Source organism: Anopheles gambiae, chromosome 2 (genome assembly GCF_943734735.2).
Source record: "Anopheles gambiae chromosome 2, idAnoGambNW_F1_1, whole genome shotgun sequence".
Classification (NCBI taxonomy): Eukaryota; Metazoa; Arthropoda; class Insecta; order Diptera; family Culicidae; genus Anopheles; species Anopheles gambiae.
In genome coordinates this window covers 74,710,180-74,731,537 of record NC_064601.1, presented here as the reverse complement: position 1 = coordinate 74,731,537, position 21,358 = coordinate 74,710,180, and the positions used below count along the sequence as shown (strand labels likewise).

At 43.5% G+C, this 21,358-nt stretch overlaps 2 protein-coding genes across 5 annotated transcripts in view; one reads left to right on the top strand and one right to left on the bottom strand.

Moving 5' to 3' along the window:
* Window positions 1-2,660: 2,660 nt before the first annotated feature.
* Window positions 2,661-3,611, top strand: LOC133392107 (cilia- and flagella-associated protein 251-like). Its single transcript, XM_061650660.1, has one exon. It carries the CDS (start codon window positions 2,736-2,738, stop codon window positions 3,369-3,371), a length of 636 nt encoding a protein of 211 aa, XP_061506644.1. The 5' UTR covers window positions 2,661-2,735; the 3' UTR covers window positions 3,372-3,611.
* Window position 3,612: 1 nt separating this feature from the next.
* The window catches only part of LOC1275734 (sodium- and chloride-dependent neutral and basic amino acid transporter B(0+)), a 52,000-nt gene continuing 34,254 nt past the window's right edge, over window positions 3,613-21,358 (bottom strand). For 2 of the 4 annotated variants that reach the window (XM_061650656.1, XM_061650657.1), the window contains exons 4-9: window positions 9,021-9,252; window positions 7,071-7,228; window positions 6,914-6,957; window positions 6,676-6,768; window positions 6,327-6,593; window positions 3,613-6,218 (exon numbers count right to left, since the gene is read on the bottom strand). In XM_061650656.1, the coding sequence (XP_061506640.1) occupies window positions 4,595-6,218; window positions 6,327-6,593; window positions 6,676-6,768; window positions 6,914-6,957; window positions 7,071-7,228; window positions 9,021-9,252 (2,418 nt within the window). In that variant the 3' untranslated portion in view covers window positions 3,613-4,594. Of the gene's footprint in view, window positions 6,219-6,326; window positions 6,594-6,675; window positions 6,769-6,913; window positions 6,958-7,070; window positions 7,229-9,020; window positions 9,253-9,959; window positions 12,055-17,234; window positions 17,418-21,358 lie in introns of those variants that run through there. The other 2 variants (XM_061650658.1, XM_061650659.1) reach the window with 2 other exon arrangements.

Sequence of the window (21,358 nt, the reverse complement as noted above, 5' to 3'; positions counted from 1 at the left end):
TATTCGATGAAGAGTGTAGTTTTATCTCACGTTTCTAGCTCGCTCGTACTTGAATGAATGTTGTTTTACAATGAGTCTTGTTTTGAAATTGAACTCTTGTTTGTCTTGGTCGCGTGTACTGCCACACAATCGATTTTTTTACATTTGTGTATCAGTTTAGAATGATTGAACGATTTAATTTGACAATTTAAATTAAGGAGGGTGTAGTCTTTCCTTGTTTCGTGTTTTATTGTGCCTTTAAAATAAATTTTGCTACTTCGATTGATTGAGTTGGTCCCTTGGTACATTTGTCAAGTCATTCGAAATAATAACATTTTGGTCGCGGGTTCGAATCTCTCGGGGACCGATCCCTTATGGAGGCTTATAACTTTTATATGCGTAATCGAATTACGATGCAATGTTCTGTTGAAAATTAAATTAGTTTCTATCTATTTCTATCTATATGTTTCTCTATATCTGCCCTTAAACCGTATAACTCTTAATTGTTCTTATGTTATAACTTTTTAAAATTGACAGGATTTAAAAACAATATGTAAAAATATTTATTTCAGTACTCAACAAAACAATTCGAAGTAACGTGGCTCTTGATGTTATTATATTGTATATTTTTATTAAAAATTCAGATTTTTTAGAATTTTAGAAAATGCTTTATCCTTTTAATACAATTAAGAAAAATCTGAAATATATGTTAGACGTGTAATATTTTGTTCGAAATAATCGAATAGTCATTGTGATGCGAAAATTGTGTGAAGTACTGAAAAAAAGTAAAACTATATTTACGGCATGATTTTTTTTTTTATATTTTAGCTATAACATAAAAACGATTAGGAATTGTACGATTTATGCACCTGAACTTAATCGACCCGATGGGTCGACCGGAACATAATGGTTCGGAGCCTTCCAAAAACGACCCAGAGTCCCCACTAAACTTAATAATCTCGTATGAATCTATCGGACTCATGTCCACCTACCGAACTTATGTGAATCTATTGAACTCGTTGGAGCCACGGGTCGGACTCGACTATACTTTGCTGAACCTACTGAACATACCGAACTCTCGTGGGACAGCGGGTCGATCCGTTAGTGTGTCGAAGAATGCAAAAAAAAAGAATAACGTAACTTCTTCTTTTTCCTGTTCTACTACTAATACTACTACTACTACTACTACTACTACTACTACTACTACTACTACTACCACTACTACTACTACTACTACTACTACTACTACTATTACTACTACTACCAATATTTTCTTTTTTCTTCTTATTCTTCTTCTTCGTCGTCTTGGCAGAACATCATACTATTAAATATTAAATATTAAATAAAGCTAATTTTATGCAACGTAATCGAAATGTCCGACCTTGATACGAGAGAACGGTTCAGTTGGGATGAAACCACCTTCGTCCTTTATAGGAACCGGCGTTTCTAGTAGAGTTGTGCCTTAAGAACCAGAACTGTACGATTCATTCAATTCATCATAAAGAACGAACGACCTACGTTTATCTAATCATCGTTCATTGATTCTTTATAAATCATAATGTACTGAGGTGGTAATCAAAATAACGTCCTATCCGCCGAAATAAAGAACGTCTTAGTAGGCCAGGTCGTTCATTTCCCCCATACAAATATGAACGTGAACCATATGACCAGGATATTCACAAACAGAACGACTTATCCGTCGAAATAAAGAACGTCTTAGTAGGCCAGGTCGTTCATTTTCCCCAAACAAATATGAACTAGAACCGTACGACCAGGACATTCACGAAAAGAAAGACCTATTCGTCGAAATAAAAATTGTCCTGGTCTGCCTAATAATTTTCAAGATGTAATAAAGTAATTCTTCTTACGAAATTATATCATTTACAGTGGCGGATCAAGGGTATCAGGGGCCCTAGGCGGAACGACGAGTTGAGGCCCTCTGTAAATGGTAAATGTTGTTGGGGCGGGGGTAGCGGCACTAAAGTTGCTGTTGGTAGATTGAACAGTAAATTTGAAATGCCGTCGGGGCCCCCTTCGATCAACTGTTCAATTTTTGCTGACGGGGGGGGGGGGGGGGTCCATACGGCATACTATAGAATGGCGATCTACGGGGCCCCTAAATCGGCGGGGCCCCAGGCGACCGCCTAGTCCGCCTACCGTTAGATCCGCCGCTGATCATTTACCATATTTTCATAAACTGAAATGAACGAATGAATCGCGTTTCACGTTCAGTTCATCTAAATGAAAGAAATAGTACGTTCACGTTCATGGAAATGAACCGAATTATCAAGCCTATTGCCTACCGTTTCATCACGCGGCTATTACTAACATATACCATTTGTAAGTTGTAATATAATTGACATATAAGAAAAAAATCTTTCTGTCACAATTAAGCGTTTAAAAATAGTTCACAAGTTCTACATACTATTGAAGGACAATTTTGTGATTTGAAACCAAGCATTGGGCAACACGTGATCGTACATACGTGCCGTGCCCATGGGGAAAGTCCAATTACGCATCCATCTCAAGTGTTGATAAATAAATTTTCAAACACTCACCAGAACTCCTTCGTCCGGGAAAGTACGCAGCATGATAGGGGACACACAAATAATTATCTCGACGATGATTTGAGATTTTATATCGCCAATATTATTTACATACCCCTCTAGAGCAGCAGGGTATATAATGGCTGCATTCCGAACAAATCACCATCAGTACCATTTTTGCCAAGCATCCGTTTTGTAAAGTTGTGAATAATGGGAGCAGCAATTTTGATTGTACTACTTGGGCTCGTTGCCATCGGATCGGCCAAGCCGTACGAGCCGTATCGCAAACCATCCTCACCCAATCAATATCCGCTCTACCCGTACAATTTCAATCTGCTGTACCCGGAATCAGGCCGTGTTTCGGATGAGTTCTTAAACCGTCTCTTTGCCGAACTTCCCAAAGATTCTGCAGGAAGTGTGCCGTTTGTACGCCTTGACGATAAATCATCGAACGATCAGTATCAGGAAGATGGACCAATTTCCCAGTCGCTCGATCCTCGACCGGAACAAACGATCGATAGTGAACTACCTAACCAAGGACCGGCCGGTAAGAACGAAGCTGACAACGAGCAATCACTAAGCAATCCCGATGCACAGAAGGAAGCCGCTGTTGAAAAGCCGGTTGGAAATAATCCATCCAAAGATAGCGAAGGGCAGCGTGAAAAGCAGGAAATCCCCGAGAAACAGGCAAAAGAGGATGAACGTGAGGTTGAAAAAGCTCACAAAGGCGACGGAAAAACAGCACACGAAAGTGATAAAACCAAAGAAGCACCAGAAAAGCATCACAACCGTCCTCAAGCTGAGCAGTCTAATTCCAAACCTCGGTACAGCAACGGTCCCAAATAGGGTCCTTCGCGTCGTGAACGTCCTCCATTCCGTGCGGACAAAACTTATCCACGCGGTCCCGGACCAGCTCCACAGCCAGGCGCTGGTGGATCTCGCCAACCGGCACCACCGCTAGTTCAAATCAACGTTAATGTCGCTTCACCAGTTGCTTAATTTGCTGTACTAAAGTGTGTAATTTAAACGAAAATAACGAGAATGACACAACAAAATAAAAATGTGTAAACACAATTGCAAAGCCCAGTTTTTAGTGTTTTTAACGTAACCGTAATTTTTATTATTACCAACTTCCAACTTCCAGCGCAGGTCTCACTAGCGTTGCGTTATGTACAATTCTCCCTTGAAACACGCACACGCGTGCCATTTTTGACAGGAAAGCAATGCTCGTCTTCCAGCCATATCCACGCTCTACTAGGCTACATTAAGTTTCAGTACACCCGGTCTCTTAACACACAGCTTACTTAATATTACTTTATCCCGGCCGAGTCGGTCATATCAGCGTTTGCCCAGAACAACAAAAAACTACTTAACTACTCTACCATCTTTTAGAAACGCGGGATCGTTCTCTCCCGCTTGGTATCGTTGCGCCTCTGCACGAAACAGTGTATGCCGCGCTAGCATGCCACAAAAAAGATCTTCCAAGATCGTCGAATTAAGATCGCTCATGAGCACACTTCATTCCTTTTCCCGTAAGTGCATTGCTACGGATTGGTAACGATAACGAACAATGATGTTGCGTGAACGCAGTAACACATGCGACAGGTTTAAAGGTTCACAAGTTGCAGCTTTTATTTTAAACACCTTCCTTTTGAAAGACGCGCCATGCAAACCTGACCCAAACACTCACATTAGAATGAGTTTTTTTTTGCTTTTGCTATTCGAATAAATAATATAAACCGATGAACAGGACACCGGTTAGGTCCTGCTTTCTCCCAAAACCCTACCCTCTTCGAATGAACAAACATAAACACACACACGTCCCCATGAAATCAGTCCTTTGCCACCGGCCAAACCAGTTCGGAACACACATACACACCACGGTCGGGTGTGTAATCGTAGTGGCAAAGTGTTTTTTTTTTCTATGTCCCTCCCATACCCTTGTCTTAGCACTCGTGTCTAACAGTATGTACAAAACTGCAACGTTGCAAACGCATGCAAACAGAAAGATACGGAACGAAAACGAAAAGTGTAACAATATTCTATTAACAGGCGCCATCCTTCCCTGCTTACAGCTCCGTCGAGTATTCCTCCGAGTTGATGGAAAACTTTCGCCAGCAGATGTGATCGCCGCCAGCCGCACCGCCGCTGGTCGGCGCATGCCCATTGCTGATGAAGATGTCCCGATTGTAGCCACCCTGCAGCCGGTCGCCATCGTTCGCCGGCCCACCGACGGCGGTCCTCGGTCCGTCCTGATGGTACGAGACGGCATTCTGTTTGGCACCGTGCACTGGCACCATGCCACCGTGCGGATGGTAGTGCCGCCCATGGACCTGCTGGTGGCTTTGGTTGCCCTTGGCGAGCGGATTGCGCACAATGGCCGTGCTCCGAGCGAACCCGGTCGCTTCCTCATCCCGCGGCATGATGTCGATGCGCGAGGAAAAGCTGTTGTCGGACGTTTTGCGCGAGTTGGGCAGCAAATCGGCCCCGCTGCGTTCGCTGGGCGTCCGCTTGGTGTGATCGGTCGCGCGGGAAGATTTCCGCGAGCTGGCCGATATGCGGGGAGAACTGTCGTCCGTCGTTTCGGTCAGGGGAAGTGGTGGAAGCGGCGGTGGCGTATCCAGCCCATAACCTCCGTGCCCACCCAAGGTCGTGGTGTGATGCTGCTGCTGCTGCTGCTGCGTGCTAGAGTGCTTGTTGTAGTGTGGGTACTTTTCCACACTCATGTCCTCTTCGATGGCCGAATCACCAAACACCGATCCGCTGTAGTTGGGCGAGTTGCTGCCCGTCGTCGAAAGGTTCCGGTTGGACGAGGCACCGTACTTGTGCGAGTGCGTGTACTGGCCCTTCTTGATGGAGTTGGTGTAGTCCTTGGTGCCGCGCCGGCGCAACGTAAAGTCCCGCTCGCCCGTATCCTCGCAGACCGATTTCCACTGCTTCCAGGCGTGCCGGACGAGCGGATCGGCCGGGCCCCAGTCCTTCGAAGGTTTGGTCGCACCGTGTATCATGCTGAAGATGTTGTAGTCCACCTGCTTGCTGATCTCGACGCAGGCCAGTAGCACGATCACCGACAGGCTGAACACGACCGGCAGCCACTTGGGGAAGTAATCGATCAGCAGATCGTTGTCGTAGTAGGTGATCGACCACCAGCACAGCAGCGCCATCAGCAGCACCGGTATGAAGCCCCAGATGAACAGCCACGCCTTCAGCACGGGCCGGCCGAGCGAAAACTCCAGATCGGTGTAGAGATTTTTCGACCCGTACACCCAGATGATGAGGATGATCTCGAAGATCATGGCGCACACGGCCAGCGCACCGACGATGCGCGTGTCCAGGATGCGCGGGAAGATGTAGTTGGGACAGAGCAGCCCGGCGATGGCGACCACCAGCCCGGCGAGGCACACCGTGTAGTTCGGGTGCTTCCGGATGATCCGGGTCGAGGTGTAGATGTAGATGACGATCGAAACGAGCGACGAAATGAAGATCACCGTGTACGATAGGGCGGGAATGAGCCGCTGCAGGGTCGGGTCCGACTCCTGCACGGAGATGGCCCGATCGTATATGACGGTGAGGGCGCTCAGCTCCGGATAGAAGGGATGTGCCTCGGTGAAGCTGTTGTTGTACTGGAACACGTAGAACACTACCGCGATCGCTGTGATGAGTATGTTGAAGAAGATGTACACAAACGAGGTCCTGGTGTGGGAGGAAAGCGTGCAAAAAAGAAACATGTTTAGTGGTTTGCAGTGAACAACAAGGACATAATGTGTGTCCATTCACTCTCAGCCCAACGAGATAACTTACTTGATCGCATCCCCCTTGTAGAGGAACTTGCCCGTCAGTACTGGCACTGCGCCGAAACCAATGTTCAGCGAGTAGATCACCTGCACGAGCGCATTGAACCAGACCGTACTATCCGCGAACGACTCCGGATGGAAGGGCCACAGATCGGGGAAGTACTGCTCGTTGATCGATTTCGTAACTTCCCACCCGGTTTCGAAGATCAGCAGTACCAGCGCCACAAAGCCGAACAGGTAAATCGATCTGCGATTAATTTTCCCGCTGTGTGTGCTGTGGAAAGGAGTGACGCAAGAAAGAGGCATTTTCAGTGAGCATGACATTTTGGAGCGTTCGAGCAGTCTGTGACACCTACCAAACCATCGAAATGACCCACAGCAGTATGAGACTCAACGCCAGCAAGCCAAAGTACAGCGAGCTTCTCCACACTGGACGGAGAAATGTTAATCTGTTGAGGGAGAAAGTGAGAAAAGTAAGTGTAAGTAAAGGGGTAAGAATTTACGCATGAGTCAAACAGCTGGACGAAACAGTGTCAGCCAATCGCTGAATGCAAAGTACGTGCGTGCAGGGTTATAGAAGGGAGAAACGCTTACTTCAAACATTCCTGTCCACTGCTTTGCTGTACGTCGTAGCCATTCTGCAAAGGAGAAGAGAGAAACCCAGCGGACAATGCATGTTAAACAAAATGAACAAATTGGTCAGGTTGACGGATTTCGGTGTTTTGGAATGGACCGAACGGGCATGACTCACATAAATGGCTTGCGGGTTGATCGTAACCGATTTGGAGCACTCCCGCAATGGCACAGATTTGAATGCTAGCATTCCGATGTAGAGCAGTGCAATCACGGATTGCATCGATGTCCATATCGCCGCCAGCCACGAAGCAATACGTCCCACCAGACTGGCACCTGTTGACGGTGAAACGAAATATGGACATTTGGTTTGGCTTGCTCGGTATAACAATTGTTACGTAAATCGGTAATCGATTAAGATACAAACTAAATGCTTCACTGACTACATTTTCAGTGTTGGGATGTTGAAAAAAAGAGCTGTTTAACGCAAAATTTAAAAAAATATCGATAGCAAAATAAAAAAACGCACAACTTTTAGCAAAACTGTCTAGTAATTCCTATAAAGAAAAAGTCTATTTTTTGTTATTGAATTATTACAGGTATTCCCCAATGTAAGCTATTAATGCGGATCGGAGGAAATAGCGTGTCTCGAATATTATAGTAAGTCGAATTTCGAGATTTTCAGTCAAATTATAGGTCAATTTTCGTATAATTTAGCTGGATGTGATAGGATTAAGCCACTAAATGAGTTAAATGATCTGATTTTAACTAAACATTATAATTTTGTACTTTTTAAATTGGTTTTTAAAACTCGATCCAAAGAGAATTTACAGTCGTTGCCTCTAAATTTTGGCTTTTACCCGCTTATTTTTGTCTCTAAGGCACCAATTTTTGACACGATTGACACGATTTTTGCCTCTAAGGCATTAATTTTTGATAGTGTGCATAATTTTCTGTCTTTAAAGCGTTAGAGCCCCGGGGAAATTGAACGTGAAATTTTGAGTTATTCTGCTATATTTCTTTTTATTATCAGAATATTACTAATTGTACACCAACAGAGAGGATATTCAATTTCCCAACTATCTAGATTATAAAAAAAATAATAAATTAAATGCATTTCCTTGTGATTCTACGCTTTTTTTACGTTGTAAAAACAATGGTCAGCGGGGAATTACAAGAAAATGTATTTAATTAAATATTTCAATATGTTTCACATAGTAAATTGTTGGAGAATTGAATATCCTTTGTTATGTACGGTAAGCCATTATCTGATAAATATTCAATGAAATATAGCAAAAAAGAAAAAGAAAATTACACGTTTATTTTCAGGCAAAGTCTAAAGCTACCTTAAGGCATCAAAGTTAGACTGTAAGTAAATCGCTTTATTTACTAAATTTAATGTAATGTCTGAAATTTTTTGTTCCAAAATGATTTAATTTAAGTTAAGTACTAAATAATTGAATTGATAGAATTTGAAATATTACTATTGATATACTAATTTTCAATGTTAAAGGATTGAAAAAAGTTGGCATGTGTTTTTGGTGTAAACAATGGCTTTATTTTATATTGAATTTTATTATTTTTTCTCAAAATTTTTTGTTTTTTGTAGTTTTAAATAATAGTCATACATCTGCTCAAATACCCTGTAAATTTATCCACTGGATTCCATCAAGAGACGAAAATTGCCTTATAGACAAAAATTGGTGTGTAAGAGTCAAAAACAGAGCGAAAATTTGGAAGTAACGACTGTATTTTGTATTTAACAATTGATGTATCAAATCAGTACAATTTGCTCACATTATTGTCAAAATAATAAAATCGTTTGTCGAGTATGAAATATATAGGGGAATACCTGTATACTATTAATACCTAGGTCAATTTCAGTCGTTTAAACATAAGTAGGAATGATCATTTAGAGTGCAACGAGCTAAAAGATACATTGTAAGAAAACCGACTAAAGATTAAAGTGAAAAGGTAATTATTTGAAAATGTAATAATTATTTGTGTTGTTTGTCTATTAAATGATCTACTTTTTCTAAGATTTTTATTAAACCAAGATTCTAATAAACAAATCTATTCAAATAATCCACTCGTCTTTGGTAATACAATGCTTCTAAATCCAACTTACCCTTCAGGAAGGGAGCTGCGCGCCACATGTGCGCCGAACCTTGGCCAAGAAACTGGCCGAGCGATATTTCGAGCAGTACCACCGGGAGGCCGACTAGAAGGAGTAGTATAACGTAAGGTACTAGGAAGGCGGATCCATGCAGCTGCAGTTCCCGCGGGAACCGGACCACGTTGGCGAAGGTAAGGTTCAAGCAGAGACATAGTATCACACCGCGAAATATTGATGATCTTGACTGTGGAAGAGAACGAGAGAACGAAAGATTTCAATGCCACTGCTGCAGACGACGAACTCTTCTCGTATAAGTGGTTGGTTGAAAATAATTGTATAAAAATTGGAGCTAAAGCTTCTTCGTCTGCTCGAATGCAATAAAATTACGATGTGTAATGCATGAACTGTAACTACCGAATGAGCTTATAAATAATTTAATTTAACTACACAGAGAAAAAAAAAACAGTTGCTCTTGACACAGTTCAACGAGCGACACACAGTGTGCGAAGATAGAAGGAATGCATTTAGAAGGGAGTATTGCATTTGTAATTAAAACAAACGATTCTACACACGCATGCATTGAGCAATTGTTTTGGTCTGCATTTGCTTCCAATCTTTTTTCCTTTCCATCCTAGAGAAAACGCGAATGGCGAAACAAGTTTCCCGAACCAAGTCCGATCTCAGACGAGCGTCGGCACAGAACGAACTGCTCGAATGCGTACTTCATCAAGCGTAACAGCTCTACTACAGCAGACAATGCAAATGCAACGCTAAGGAGACAACGATTGTCTTTCAATTAACCTCCGCTGCATGGAAAGCTGCGTTTTGTGTGTTTTTTTTTTGCTTACTTAAATAATCCGCACTTTTTTGTGTTTCATTTTCTTCGTTTCAACGTTGACACCATATCGAATGTACGGTGTATGTGTGTGTGCGTGTGGTTCTGCTGCTTACCTTCTTGTAGAAACGAAACTGTTCATCATCTCTCGTGTAGTAGAGGTAATCGAGCAAATATTTAGCATTGTTGACATCCATTTTCCTCATGTTGAATGGACGGTCGCGTTAAGTACGCCTTTTTTATGTGAGCGTGAAACTGTGCGTTTACCGCCACTTGGCCACTTACTTACTTACTAACTTACTAAACACTCCCCTCAGCGAGAGCTTTTCAAACGCAACGCTTGGCAATGTGCGCCGCGTGGTTGTTAAAATTTGTTAAAACTTTTACTAACATTGGCACATGAAAGATTTAAAAAACCTGGCTGTGTTCGCTTCCGCGCTAATCGTTTCTGTTTTCGTTTATGTTTGTTGTTGTTTTTTTGGCTTCTCTTAGTACACGTTTTACACGTCCGCCCCACACCGGTTCCGGTTTGTGGGTTATTACATTACGTATGCGACAGTTTGTTGACACTCCATTTGTTTGCGGAATAAATATAGAGGAGCAAGGGGTTTTTTCCTCTTAGTTTTTGACTGTTTAACGTTCCCCGGCACTTCAATCACCTTTATTGTGTTTGATTGTTTGCGCCAAACGGGAGGGCGGCTTTACCAACCGGCACGGGTCGTGGTGATTGTTTTTCGTTTATTGACTCCACTGATCGCTGTGCTTTCGCAGCCGAGGTTTTTTTTATTATTTGCTTTTGTGTTTGTGGGGATCAATGCAGGGAAGCCAAGCTCCAAGCTTAAGCGTACACACCGTATACATGTATCAACCACTTTTCTTCCACACTTTCGCTCTCGCGCTTAACTATCATGGCATGGCGTCGTCATAATTTCATAGCCACTAACACACAAACATACGAACACAGTAACACTTAGAAGAGGACGAATGGAAAAGGGGGGGAAAAGGAAGGCCACCCGAGCTTCTCAGGTCCCCTCTTCTAGCCCGCGCCGTAAATTGCTTCACGGCCGCTGGTCACAGGGCCACGGTGATTAGCATTCCCGGTGATCTCGACGATCGGTCGAGATTTGCGCTTAAGCCGTTTGTCACACTTGCTTCGTTCTGCTCAGCCGCCGGTGGCAATGCGCCTGCGGATGCACCAATGTTCACGGCCCACCGATAGGGCGACAGCATTTCACCCGAATGCAGTACGATGCGGTCTTCCGCCGTCTTCCGTGTATTGCCATCGACTGGTGCGGCGGCGGGTGTCCGATGACAAAGCGACATAATTAACAATTTCAAACCATAACGAGGACGCGTCGCCGTTTTTTCTCGCCACCGTGCCACCGCAGGATGACACTAATCACATTTTCACACACCGTTCAATAATAACGGGCACAGCGGCGAGGTAGTGCTAAACAGCAGGAAACGAACACTCACAACGAACGTCACAAACTATGGAACAAAAATGTAAGAAGGCACGAAAAAGACATAAGAAAGAGGTACTCTTCAAGGTAGCGCCGTTCCCGTGACGATTATGGTAACCCTTCGAGCCATCAACCAATCACCCCGGTTAGCTGCTGCATCTCCCAAGCGATGCATCCCACCCCAGCCACGAGCATCACGGGCGTGAGGTTCACCTTTGCACGATATCGACTCGAGCAGAAAGTCGAATCCTAGCGGCAAAAACCATCCACACCCGATTGGTTCCGATAAGAAGCGGGTCTAAGCCCCATTTCCTTCAGGGCAGCAGCAAAGCAAATTGGCGAATGAAAGTTGAACAAAAACACGCTGCTGCTGCAAGCGGCTTATCGATCACGTACCAATATCTGCAACGTGGGGCCTCTTCCCCCGGATGTGATGCACTCATGCACATGGTACAGAGCAGGGCGGTGAAAATGGAAACATAATAAAAGCAAAACTATTTTAAATCACGCTATTCACGGCACACGAAAACCTTCGCGTGGGTTCCAGGGGAGTTATGCGAGATTGGGAGATATTTTCGTTAGATCATTATCTCAGGTCGCGAAATTGTTCGACGCTTTTCGTGCAGCGTTGCTAGCTCGACCGTCATTGTCAGCTGGTGGTTATCAAACGTTGGCTTCACTTTTGGACGGAAAAAAGGAAAATTGAAATGGTAATTTCGTTTTCGTCAGTTATTCCTATCTTCAGGATGAACAGTTATTAACTATTCATTTTGTTAGAGCATTGTGGTCGTTTAATCATCTAATTTATTACTTTAAATTACAGAGATTAATATTTGGATTTTGTAAACGTTTCAAAGCTAATGGGCTGACGCGACTTTGATAATGGAGTAGTGTAAGTAAGTATATAAAACAATCTGGTCAAAACTCAAAACTTCAATTACTAGAATTTAGATCCCATGTGTCAAAAAGAAACATCTAAAAGTCAATCCTGAAACATAATTTAATCCTTGCTTATAGTATTAAAAATTACCTATTTCGATTTCCAAATTTTACTCTGATCTAACATTTCAATCGTTACATATTTCCACTTCTTGATTTTTAGTTCGGATTAAATTGTCTTTCAATCGATTTATAAAAAAAAGTTTAACATAATATTTTCAAATAGGCTATTAGACAAAATTAAAAGTAGAAACTACCACAAAGTACGCACTAAAAATATTTCACGAGCTCGGTTAAAAATAATGCCCAAATCAATCAGCTATAGCTCACTTTTCTGATATCTCAGTACAAATATTATGATTTCCGACAATGAGCTTTACGAATAACCGAAAATACAGTTGACATTATTTTTTAACCGAATCTCGGCAAATTGAATGGCCAAGCTCGTACTTTAACAATGCTGTCACCGTTTTCAATTGTCAAAATGACCAAGATATCAGTTTAATTATTGTGTTTGCCGAAATTCGGCAATCGATCTGTCACACGTCATGTTGTTAATACCGTGCAAGGGAAACACGGTTTGGTCGAATGATTGTATTCATGCAACAAATACACATAATTTCAGGAGTAAGAATATGTAAGATAATACGATGTTTTAAGAAAGAAAATCGTAGTTTTCCCTTACACCTTGTGTCGAATTTGTGATGTTTGCAAAAAAAAAAACAACTTGACCTAAGAGCTGCAGTGGTGGAAGATTTTTATATGCTGTAGCTACTAATAAATGTTTCTATCCAGAATAAATCGTTAACCGAGATCATAGCCGAGATCTCAGTAGTGCGAATAGCCGAGAATCGGCGAAAATTTTAAAGCGCGTACTTTTTCATTTATTGACGACTTCTAGTGGCGGATTAACACGAGTTGAGGCTCTAAGCGGTCACACGAATGTAGGCCTTTTTGAAGTGTCGAGCGAGGAGGAATTCTAAACCAGGAATTCTTAAGAGGGATTCTAAACCAAAGTAAGATTGGGAAGCAAATTTACTTGTGAGCGTGAGGTGGATTCTTTTTCTCGGGCCTCCTCCAGACGTCGGGAGTGTGCGTAGTGCTTAATCCACCCCTGACCACTTCATTCACAAATCGAACGAATGCGTCAAAATGAGTCGAACTTAACGAAATATAACAAACAATTACCAAATTCCTTCAAACTATCGCTAACAAATTCGAAACATGTCTAATTACCATGTAAATTTCGCCCCATTACCAATATTCATCTTCCGGAATTGTGCAAAAGATGCAAAGAAGGAACACATGTTTTCCTCCAACAGGTGTGTATCTTCTCTCATAAATTATGACAACAACTTTGTCATTGTGGCTGACACCGTCCACTACTATCGCTCTGTACCAGAGCCCCAACCTACTATCTTACGGCGGGAGCTCAAATGCAGTAGTGCGCAACAAAGGCGTCTAGCTAAGGGATGTGAGAAATTGGATGCTTTTGTTATTTCAAGCCGTTTCCACTTCCAGAGAAGGCCAACTTCATGCATCAGCTGATGATGATGCTGGCAGACCGACTGCTGCTACCTCTCCCTCCTCCATAGCTGATGATATGCATATCTGGATCAAAATTGTCGATGCGTGAAAAATGTTACAGTGGCAGCATTAGAAGCAAATTTCGTATGCCAGTGTCGTTGTGCGCTATCTGTCGACGAGCTGTAGCTTGTGCCCGTAAGCTCAGGTGTACTGAAGCGTTTGTGATTGAGCTGTGAACAAGAGGATTGAGACTGAAGCTTTGTCCCAAGTTGCACCGGGGAAAAGAGAGATACATCCCGAATGCAACAACCGAAGGCTTCCAAAGTGGTGCTGTTCCGCACTTCTTCCTTCACAAACCACGAAACGTCCTGTCCGAGGGCGTTGGATGGTGCTGTATGGAAATGAGATTCCAATCGAAACCGTATATATTTCCGAATGCTCCCACACACTCTACACAAACACCGGTTGGGGATCACTGACGTTGCATTCGGCGTTGAAAGCTGGCCTTCGACTTTAACACCCATGTCTGTCCGAGACGGCAAGCACATATAGTTCCGCGTTACAGGGTATAGAAAACATTAAAACCATCCCGCACGCTTCAGGAGGCCACCTTTTTCGGTATGAAAATCATCCCACGTCTCGATTCGCTTCGAGGACGCTTTCTATCGTCAAACTTCCTCCATAGAGTAGAGTAGAATACGAACAAGACAAACAGCTCATATTTTGTGAGTCCATGTGTGCGTGTGGAATTTGCGGAATTGAGTTGTAATTGTAGGTGAGCGCGAATCAGCACAGAACTTGAACTTTAATGGCCTCTGCTGAGTGCGCGGCAAACGTTACCCCTAGTAACACCGTTGTGGGCGGTTAGAAAGCTTCACACATGATTCAAGATTCCAAAGTTGTAGATCGTGAATCGATGCTGACGGCCCTCATGCGGAGGGGGAGTGTAACAATGCCGCAAGCCTATCGCCAACCCGTTGCCAAGAAGGAAGGAATGTATGAAAGGACCCCAGGAAACTGGTTCTTGGAAATATGTTTCATTCAACGAACGGAAGGGATTGCGTCATGCGGATAGCAGTCGGTAGTGAGTGTTTGCAATATCATTTAACCCGTTTGTTTCGATACAACAAAGTAAACAAAAAGAGGAACAAATCAATTTGAGACGCCAAAAGCCAACTTAAAAAGATTCTGCAGTGCAATAAAAATGAATAAAAAATTGCACCTTTAAAATTGCCTAATGACGGTACGATACAAAGGCCAACGTACAAATGTTCATATTTGCTGCAGCACTCAAACCTCTACGGGACGACTCGGCCACAGGGCATCAGATTTATTACCGACTGCATTGTGCGAAAGACGGCCAGTGACTGGTGGGGCCACACAATAGAGAGCTCCGATACAACAACAAAAAAGGTATGTACGCTTTCATCTGCATTGTCGTTTGCAGTTCGGCACCGTAAATGCACTGTAAATATTTCATTAGCATAAGAAAAGCTCCAATTAGTAGATGATAAAGCGATTAAAGTCGCTGGTTTAGATGAGGTTTTGGGGAAACATTTCTTGCGGGAGATGCCGTGTTGTCCATCTCGACTATTATCGTATCGGTTTGATACTTTCGCAGTTGCAATAGATGGATGATATAAAAAATGGCCACCGGCTATAACGTTCCCTGGGAAACACTCATTGCGGTGGGTGTATTTGCGATTAATAGTAGGCAAGCAGATGAAGAAGCGAAACGAACGGCCGCCCAACGGTCGTAAAACGAAAGTCTCAATATTCTGTGGGACTGCTGTGCCTGTGCAAGGTGTGGAAGGTGAGCAACAACAGCCCGAGCGATTGTGGTCACAACCTGGCTGGCCCCGAAAGAATCGATGAGAATTGTTCCAGTTTTTTGTTTTGTTTTGTGCGGCGCGGTTATTTGTATCCAACACTCGTTTAAGTTTTCATTTATTGCATTGCAGCCATTTTTCTTTGGAAAGTGCAATAGTCTGCTAAGGCGGCGGCTTGCTTGTTGGCTTTTAGGCGCAATAAGAAAGACAATATCTAATCAAACACAAAGATGTAATAATAAATCTTCAGTATTGTAATGCACCGGTGATGCAGAATCATCGATAAGATGTGAACATAAAACGATTCAGGTTGTTAACAGCCATGTGGCTTGTATCTTGCAGTGTCTTTCACGAATATTGAAATTAATAATTATAATCAAATGAACAATGATGTTTTTCTGCATTAAAAATAACATCAGTATTTCCGTACATCCTATTAAATCCAAATCTGAACTCTACCGTCAATAGCTAACTCCCATCTATTACCACCCGATTCTTCCACACAAAGAAAGTGCATCATTCAACGTAATACAATCACTACATCCAAAATAGCAAAAGTAACGCATAGGTGGAGAGGATCCATTACTAACGATCCCAGCAGCAGCACGATCACCGGTCCTCTTTTTACGTGCCGATCCGAAAGTGATCAGCTTCCTAGCTGGGCACAAATTAATTGCCAACAGTATGTGGCTCATAACGAGATCCGCACGGAGAGCACCCGGGTTGGTTGGTCTGTGATGGCTCATTACGGGTTTGGCACGAAATTTCAAGCATCAAAACTGCCCTGTACTTCTGTGGTCATCCCAACCCACACCCTGGCCGGACAGAAGCAGCACCACACGTCACGTTTAATGCAGAGCTTAGTTTTAATTATGTGGCGCTTTTGGCAAGGCCGCTTTCGTGGGCTTTCTTTTTTATGTTGCTCTTATTTTTGCGGGAGAAGGGGTGCAGGGTGGTTGGTCCTCCGTTGGCAAGGTTACCATAATCGTAGTAGTGTACTTGTGTATTTTCTTATTTCACTTTTAAGCCGCACCGGGAATGGAACGAATCGGATGAGATGTAATGGTTGTAATGTGCTTCAATGGGAGAAAATCTCCCAATATTATGAGCTCATTGAAGCAGTGATGCACTAGCAAAATATTACGACGAGAAATAAAATTGCCACAAATACACTGATGCTCAGACACAAACACACACACAAACAGGTACACACTTTCTGGGCACTTTTGCGGTGAATGTAAAATGCACTTGCTGCACTTTCTGCCGTCGATCGATCGTCCACAATTTGCTGCGTTGCTCAAGGATCGAGTACGACCTTTCGGACGTGGGTAAGCTGTGTTTTCGTTTCCTCCTGCACACACCCTGCAGTCAACAACAATGCCCTACGGCAATACACAAAGATTGATGCAGCAGGACACCAACATCCCATTATTGCCCCCTTCAGCCACTCAACACACACTGTTGGAGCAAATTCTTTATCACTTCGAAGCGAATTGTCGAATATTACACTGCCGTTGTTCCACCCGAAAATCAATGGCAACACCCGTAGCACATAACGGGTTGGGGGTTGGGGTAAAATTTCCAAAAACCTTGAACCACTTTTTGGGCAATTTATTTATTCAACTTTTGCGACCTTCTAGCGTGCTCTTTTGCTGGTTCGTTCTGCCCCATCGGCGATTGCACACTGCCGAGCGCGTTCCACTTGTCACCGGTAAAGAAACAACGGGCCCGACCGAAAACAACGAACGGCCGCGAACAGAGCGGTGTACGACCGTACGCGCGATGCTGCACCATCCGTATCCGAGAGAAAACTGAACCGCAGGCCGGCAGCCTGGCAGGCGAGTGGCTTTGCTTACTTTGCGCTCCGTGTGCGTCTGTTGTGCCGGTATGGTCACGGAGCATGGCGCACGCCAAGAAACACGAGAAGGCTAAGGCTCACTTCCTAGCCCACTCCTTCCCCTAACGCATCGCACACTGGCTGAAAGCAGGTTGAATGAAAGCGCTTTAAAAAAATAGCAACAACAACAGCTCACCCAAAGAACAACCTCTGCCAACCCTGCCTCACCCGATTGGAGTGCATTGCAGGTGGCCACGTTTCCCGTCACCCCTTTTCTGTTGAGCACTCGTCGAAGGAAAACAGTTGGGGTGGGCTTCAGAATGCAATTATTTCGCTCTCTGCGTTGAACATACAGAGAGACAAACATAAAGAGAGATATAGAGAGAGAGAGAGCGCGCTGGTTTGCTCTCGTGGATGAGAGAGTTGGTCTGGTTGATGATAGCAAAGCTCAGCGGTTTTTGAATATTTCCCAAGCAACAGTTGCTAGGTAGCGTACAATAAAAACGCGACCGCGTCGTTTTGGATTGCCGTGGCCGTTTTGGATTGCCGTGACCAGGATTGAAAGTAAGAAAACATACGCCAGCAAATGCTGACGGCCACTGGGTAGCATCGTCAAGTGGGGTTGACTTTCACGCCTGATGACACACGCACTTTGTCGTCGATCGACCTGTCACGCACCAACAGGGCACAGACGAATGAAGCAAGTGCAGGGAAAACGCTCTCACGATCATCATTTCATATTGCCCCATACTCCACCTCAACCTCAGTGCATGTGCCGGTTCGCAGTAGCTTGTCAAGCAAAAAACTAACAACCAAAGTAGCGAGCGATGATCGTTGACAGACGCAAATCAACTGAACCCTTTCTGCACGCCAACCCTTACTTTTGCGCACACACAAGAACAACACGGCCGGGAGAAACGTAAAAAGAAGAGAAAATAATACACACACACACATAAAGACACACAAATCAACAACAAACTTGGAAAGGGAAATCAACAACAGGCGCAAACCCATTTCCCAGCTCAAGTGGGTCAGGTTTGGATGCGTTTGTTGTTTTGTTTCTTTCTTTTTTTATGCTGCTGTCGCTACTACCTTCTTGGTTGCGATTGAGGCGGACATGCCGGTGTACGCGCACATTTCGCAAGCTTCCGGCCTGGCTGGATGGATGGTACACACAGCGAAAGGTGTTTATGAGCGGCCAAGCCCCCTGTACAAGGGTGGCAGATTGGCACCACACACCCTTTGCGATTCAAATCTATTTCCCTGTTGTTTTTTTGTGTTTTGCCGAAACGATTTGCATTTCCCTAATTGTGAATGGATGGGATAATGAGATGAAATATGAAACATTTACATTAACAACCCGGTAAATGGTATAGATAGTATGAAAATGGGTTCGTGTATTGTTGTTTGTGTTTGATGCAGTACACATTTTAATTGGGAAATTATTGTAATAAATTAATAAATGATTTGCTTTGAATAGCTATATTGTACAACGTTGGTACCTTCAACCTTGAAATTAAATTTATGGTATCAATAAAAGTTCTTTTCATAATTAATAAACCATAATTGAACATGAACAACCAGAATTCCTATCGTAACTGAATACAATTTGTATAAATACTTGTATAAATTTAAATTTGGGGCACATTTGATTGACCCTTTCTTGCGTTCAAATGAACTTAACGTTAATAGGACTCTATAGCACTATTGTTGGACAAATCCAATAAGAATTCCCAAGAAGCCTGTCCAAAATAGGTCCCATAGAGTCCAATTTCCATCATGTGAAGTTCATTTCACATGAGAAATAGTCAAGGATGTGTCGCACAACTATGAGAACCGCTGGAAAACCCTGTAAAGTTAATGCTTCACGTTATCTCCTAGCATAGTGACGGCATTTCAATATCATCATTTTGTATAATCTAGCCAAATTTAGAACTTTGGAAGCTGACAAATAACCCAATTGTGGATTTATTAACGCTATTGTGGATTTATTGTTCGACGGTCAAAGCTCCTAATGCACACATCATCTTTGTCACAGCAATACGTAACCGCAACAAAAGCGCATCGTATGTCCACATCCAACCGTCCTACCTATTTGAACGCCATCATCCGTGGGCTGTGATGGACCGGCAATTCCTCCAACGCATTCCGCCCAAAACCGACTAGCTGCCCACGTGCACCATTTTACTGCTGGCATTCTGCCGGCCAGCGTGGTCTAACACCTCCACCAGCAGTCATGGTAAGTGCCGGTAAAACGAAGCGCTTGTACATTGAAGCCTTTCTGCTTCGATTCATTTGCACGAGCCAGCAACAACAAATGGGCATGGATGCGTGCGTGCGTGCGTGCGTACGTTTCGATACCGAGTCCACCTTTCCTTCTCGTGCTGCACTGAAGATAGCGATTGGCTAGGGCGCGGGTGTGCAAATAGATGCACCTTTACACCACCGCAAACATCAAGCGGGGGGAATGACGTTAGATGAAAGTGCGGACGGTGCTGGCTGCAATTAGCGAAGCGTTGGTAAATCGCGAATGCACCCAATGCACAGTTATTGGTTGTCGATGTGTACAGAACAAGATTTTTGCAGCAGACGGTGCGCGCGTTTGTGTGTGTTTTTGTATCCGAAGAATATATAGCTGTAAAGTGGTACAGTATTGCATGGGAAACGAAACAGTGCGAATGAAGCTGGTACGAATGTGAAACACGCCGAAGCACGTTTAGTTGGTGCATTGTTGCTAATTAAAGCTACGTACACGAGTATGTTGCATTTCTCACTCATATTGGCAAAGCGACGAAGAGAACATCGCAATTATGTTGTACAGAATCTTACACGTCCATTCTGGATAACTTTATAAAAGCTTCTTGTGCTAAAATGCATCTTTTTGGTTAAAATCCATTGTTTTATATATTTGGATCATTGGTTTAATATTATTAAGCCACTCTACATACCACAAAACAGTGCGTGAAACCGTGCTGTAGTGTCACCAAACCATCGGCTGATTCTATTAATTTCCCTCCACCAAATTATATCATCAACAAACATCATTCCGGTTTGTTTTATTTGTTTTTTTTTTTTCTGTTTGGCCAACGCATTCCATAACCACAGATGCTGTGTGTCGTAACACGGTTTCCTGCTTGATGATATTAACATTTTAACGAAGGCGAACAGCGCCGCACCAGCAGCGCGCGAACAGGAAATAGAAATGGTTTCAAACGGCGTGGCCTTGTGGCTTTATGTTGCGCTGGGAGGACCAGAGAGAAGCGAAGCATACACCAACGGGAAGAAAAAAATAATACTAATCAATCGAATCTTTCCTAAACTGTAGGCAGGAGTTTGGAACAACTTTCTCCAAAATTTGTGCCTTCCATGTCCTCGTTGGAGGACGGTTTAGAGGATGTGAAAATTTGTATAATCCGTCCATTAGGCGACGATACACGGTGGGTTTCGTTTGATAATGCCGAATTACTAGAGATCGTTCGAACGCGCGTCGTGACCGTGTAAGCAAGAGGTTAAGGGTTTTGGTGTGACTGCGGGACGACAGTGACGGACAAATCCCTTTCTTTCTCTAGCGAATAAGCGATCAGCATCATCATTATCATGCTCGGATAGTGGTGAAGCGAGGAAGATGCACCACACTTCTTGCGTGCGTCCCAAATCCCACGATGAATGGTGCTTTTTTTATTGGTTTACGAGATGCATTTTCAGTGTTTTGCCTGCTGCAGCTTGCGATGGTAGGTGACAAGGCAGGGAACCAAGGAGGCCATTTGCCGCTCACCTGCACTGTGGTCTGAATCTGGCCTGTAGAAATTCAACTTCTTATTCAACCGAACTCATACATGCTGCACCTTCATGCTGAATCTCAGCGAACCAGCTATAGACGGCGAAAGCATAGGGCAAGATTTCATTGCACTATAGATGCT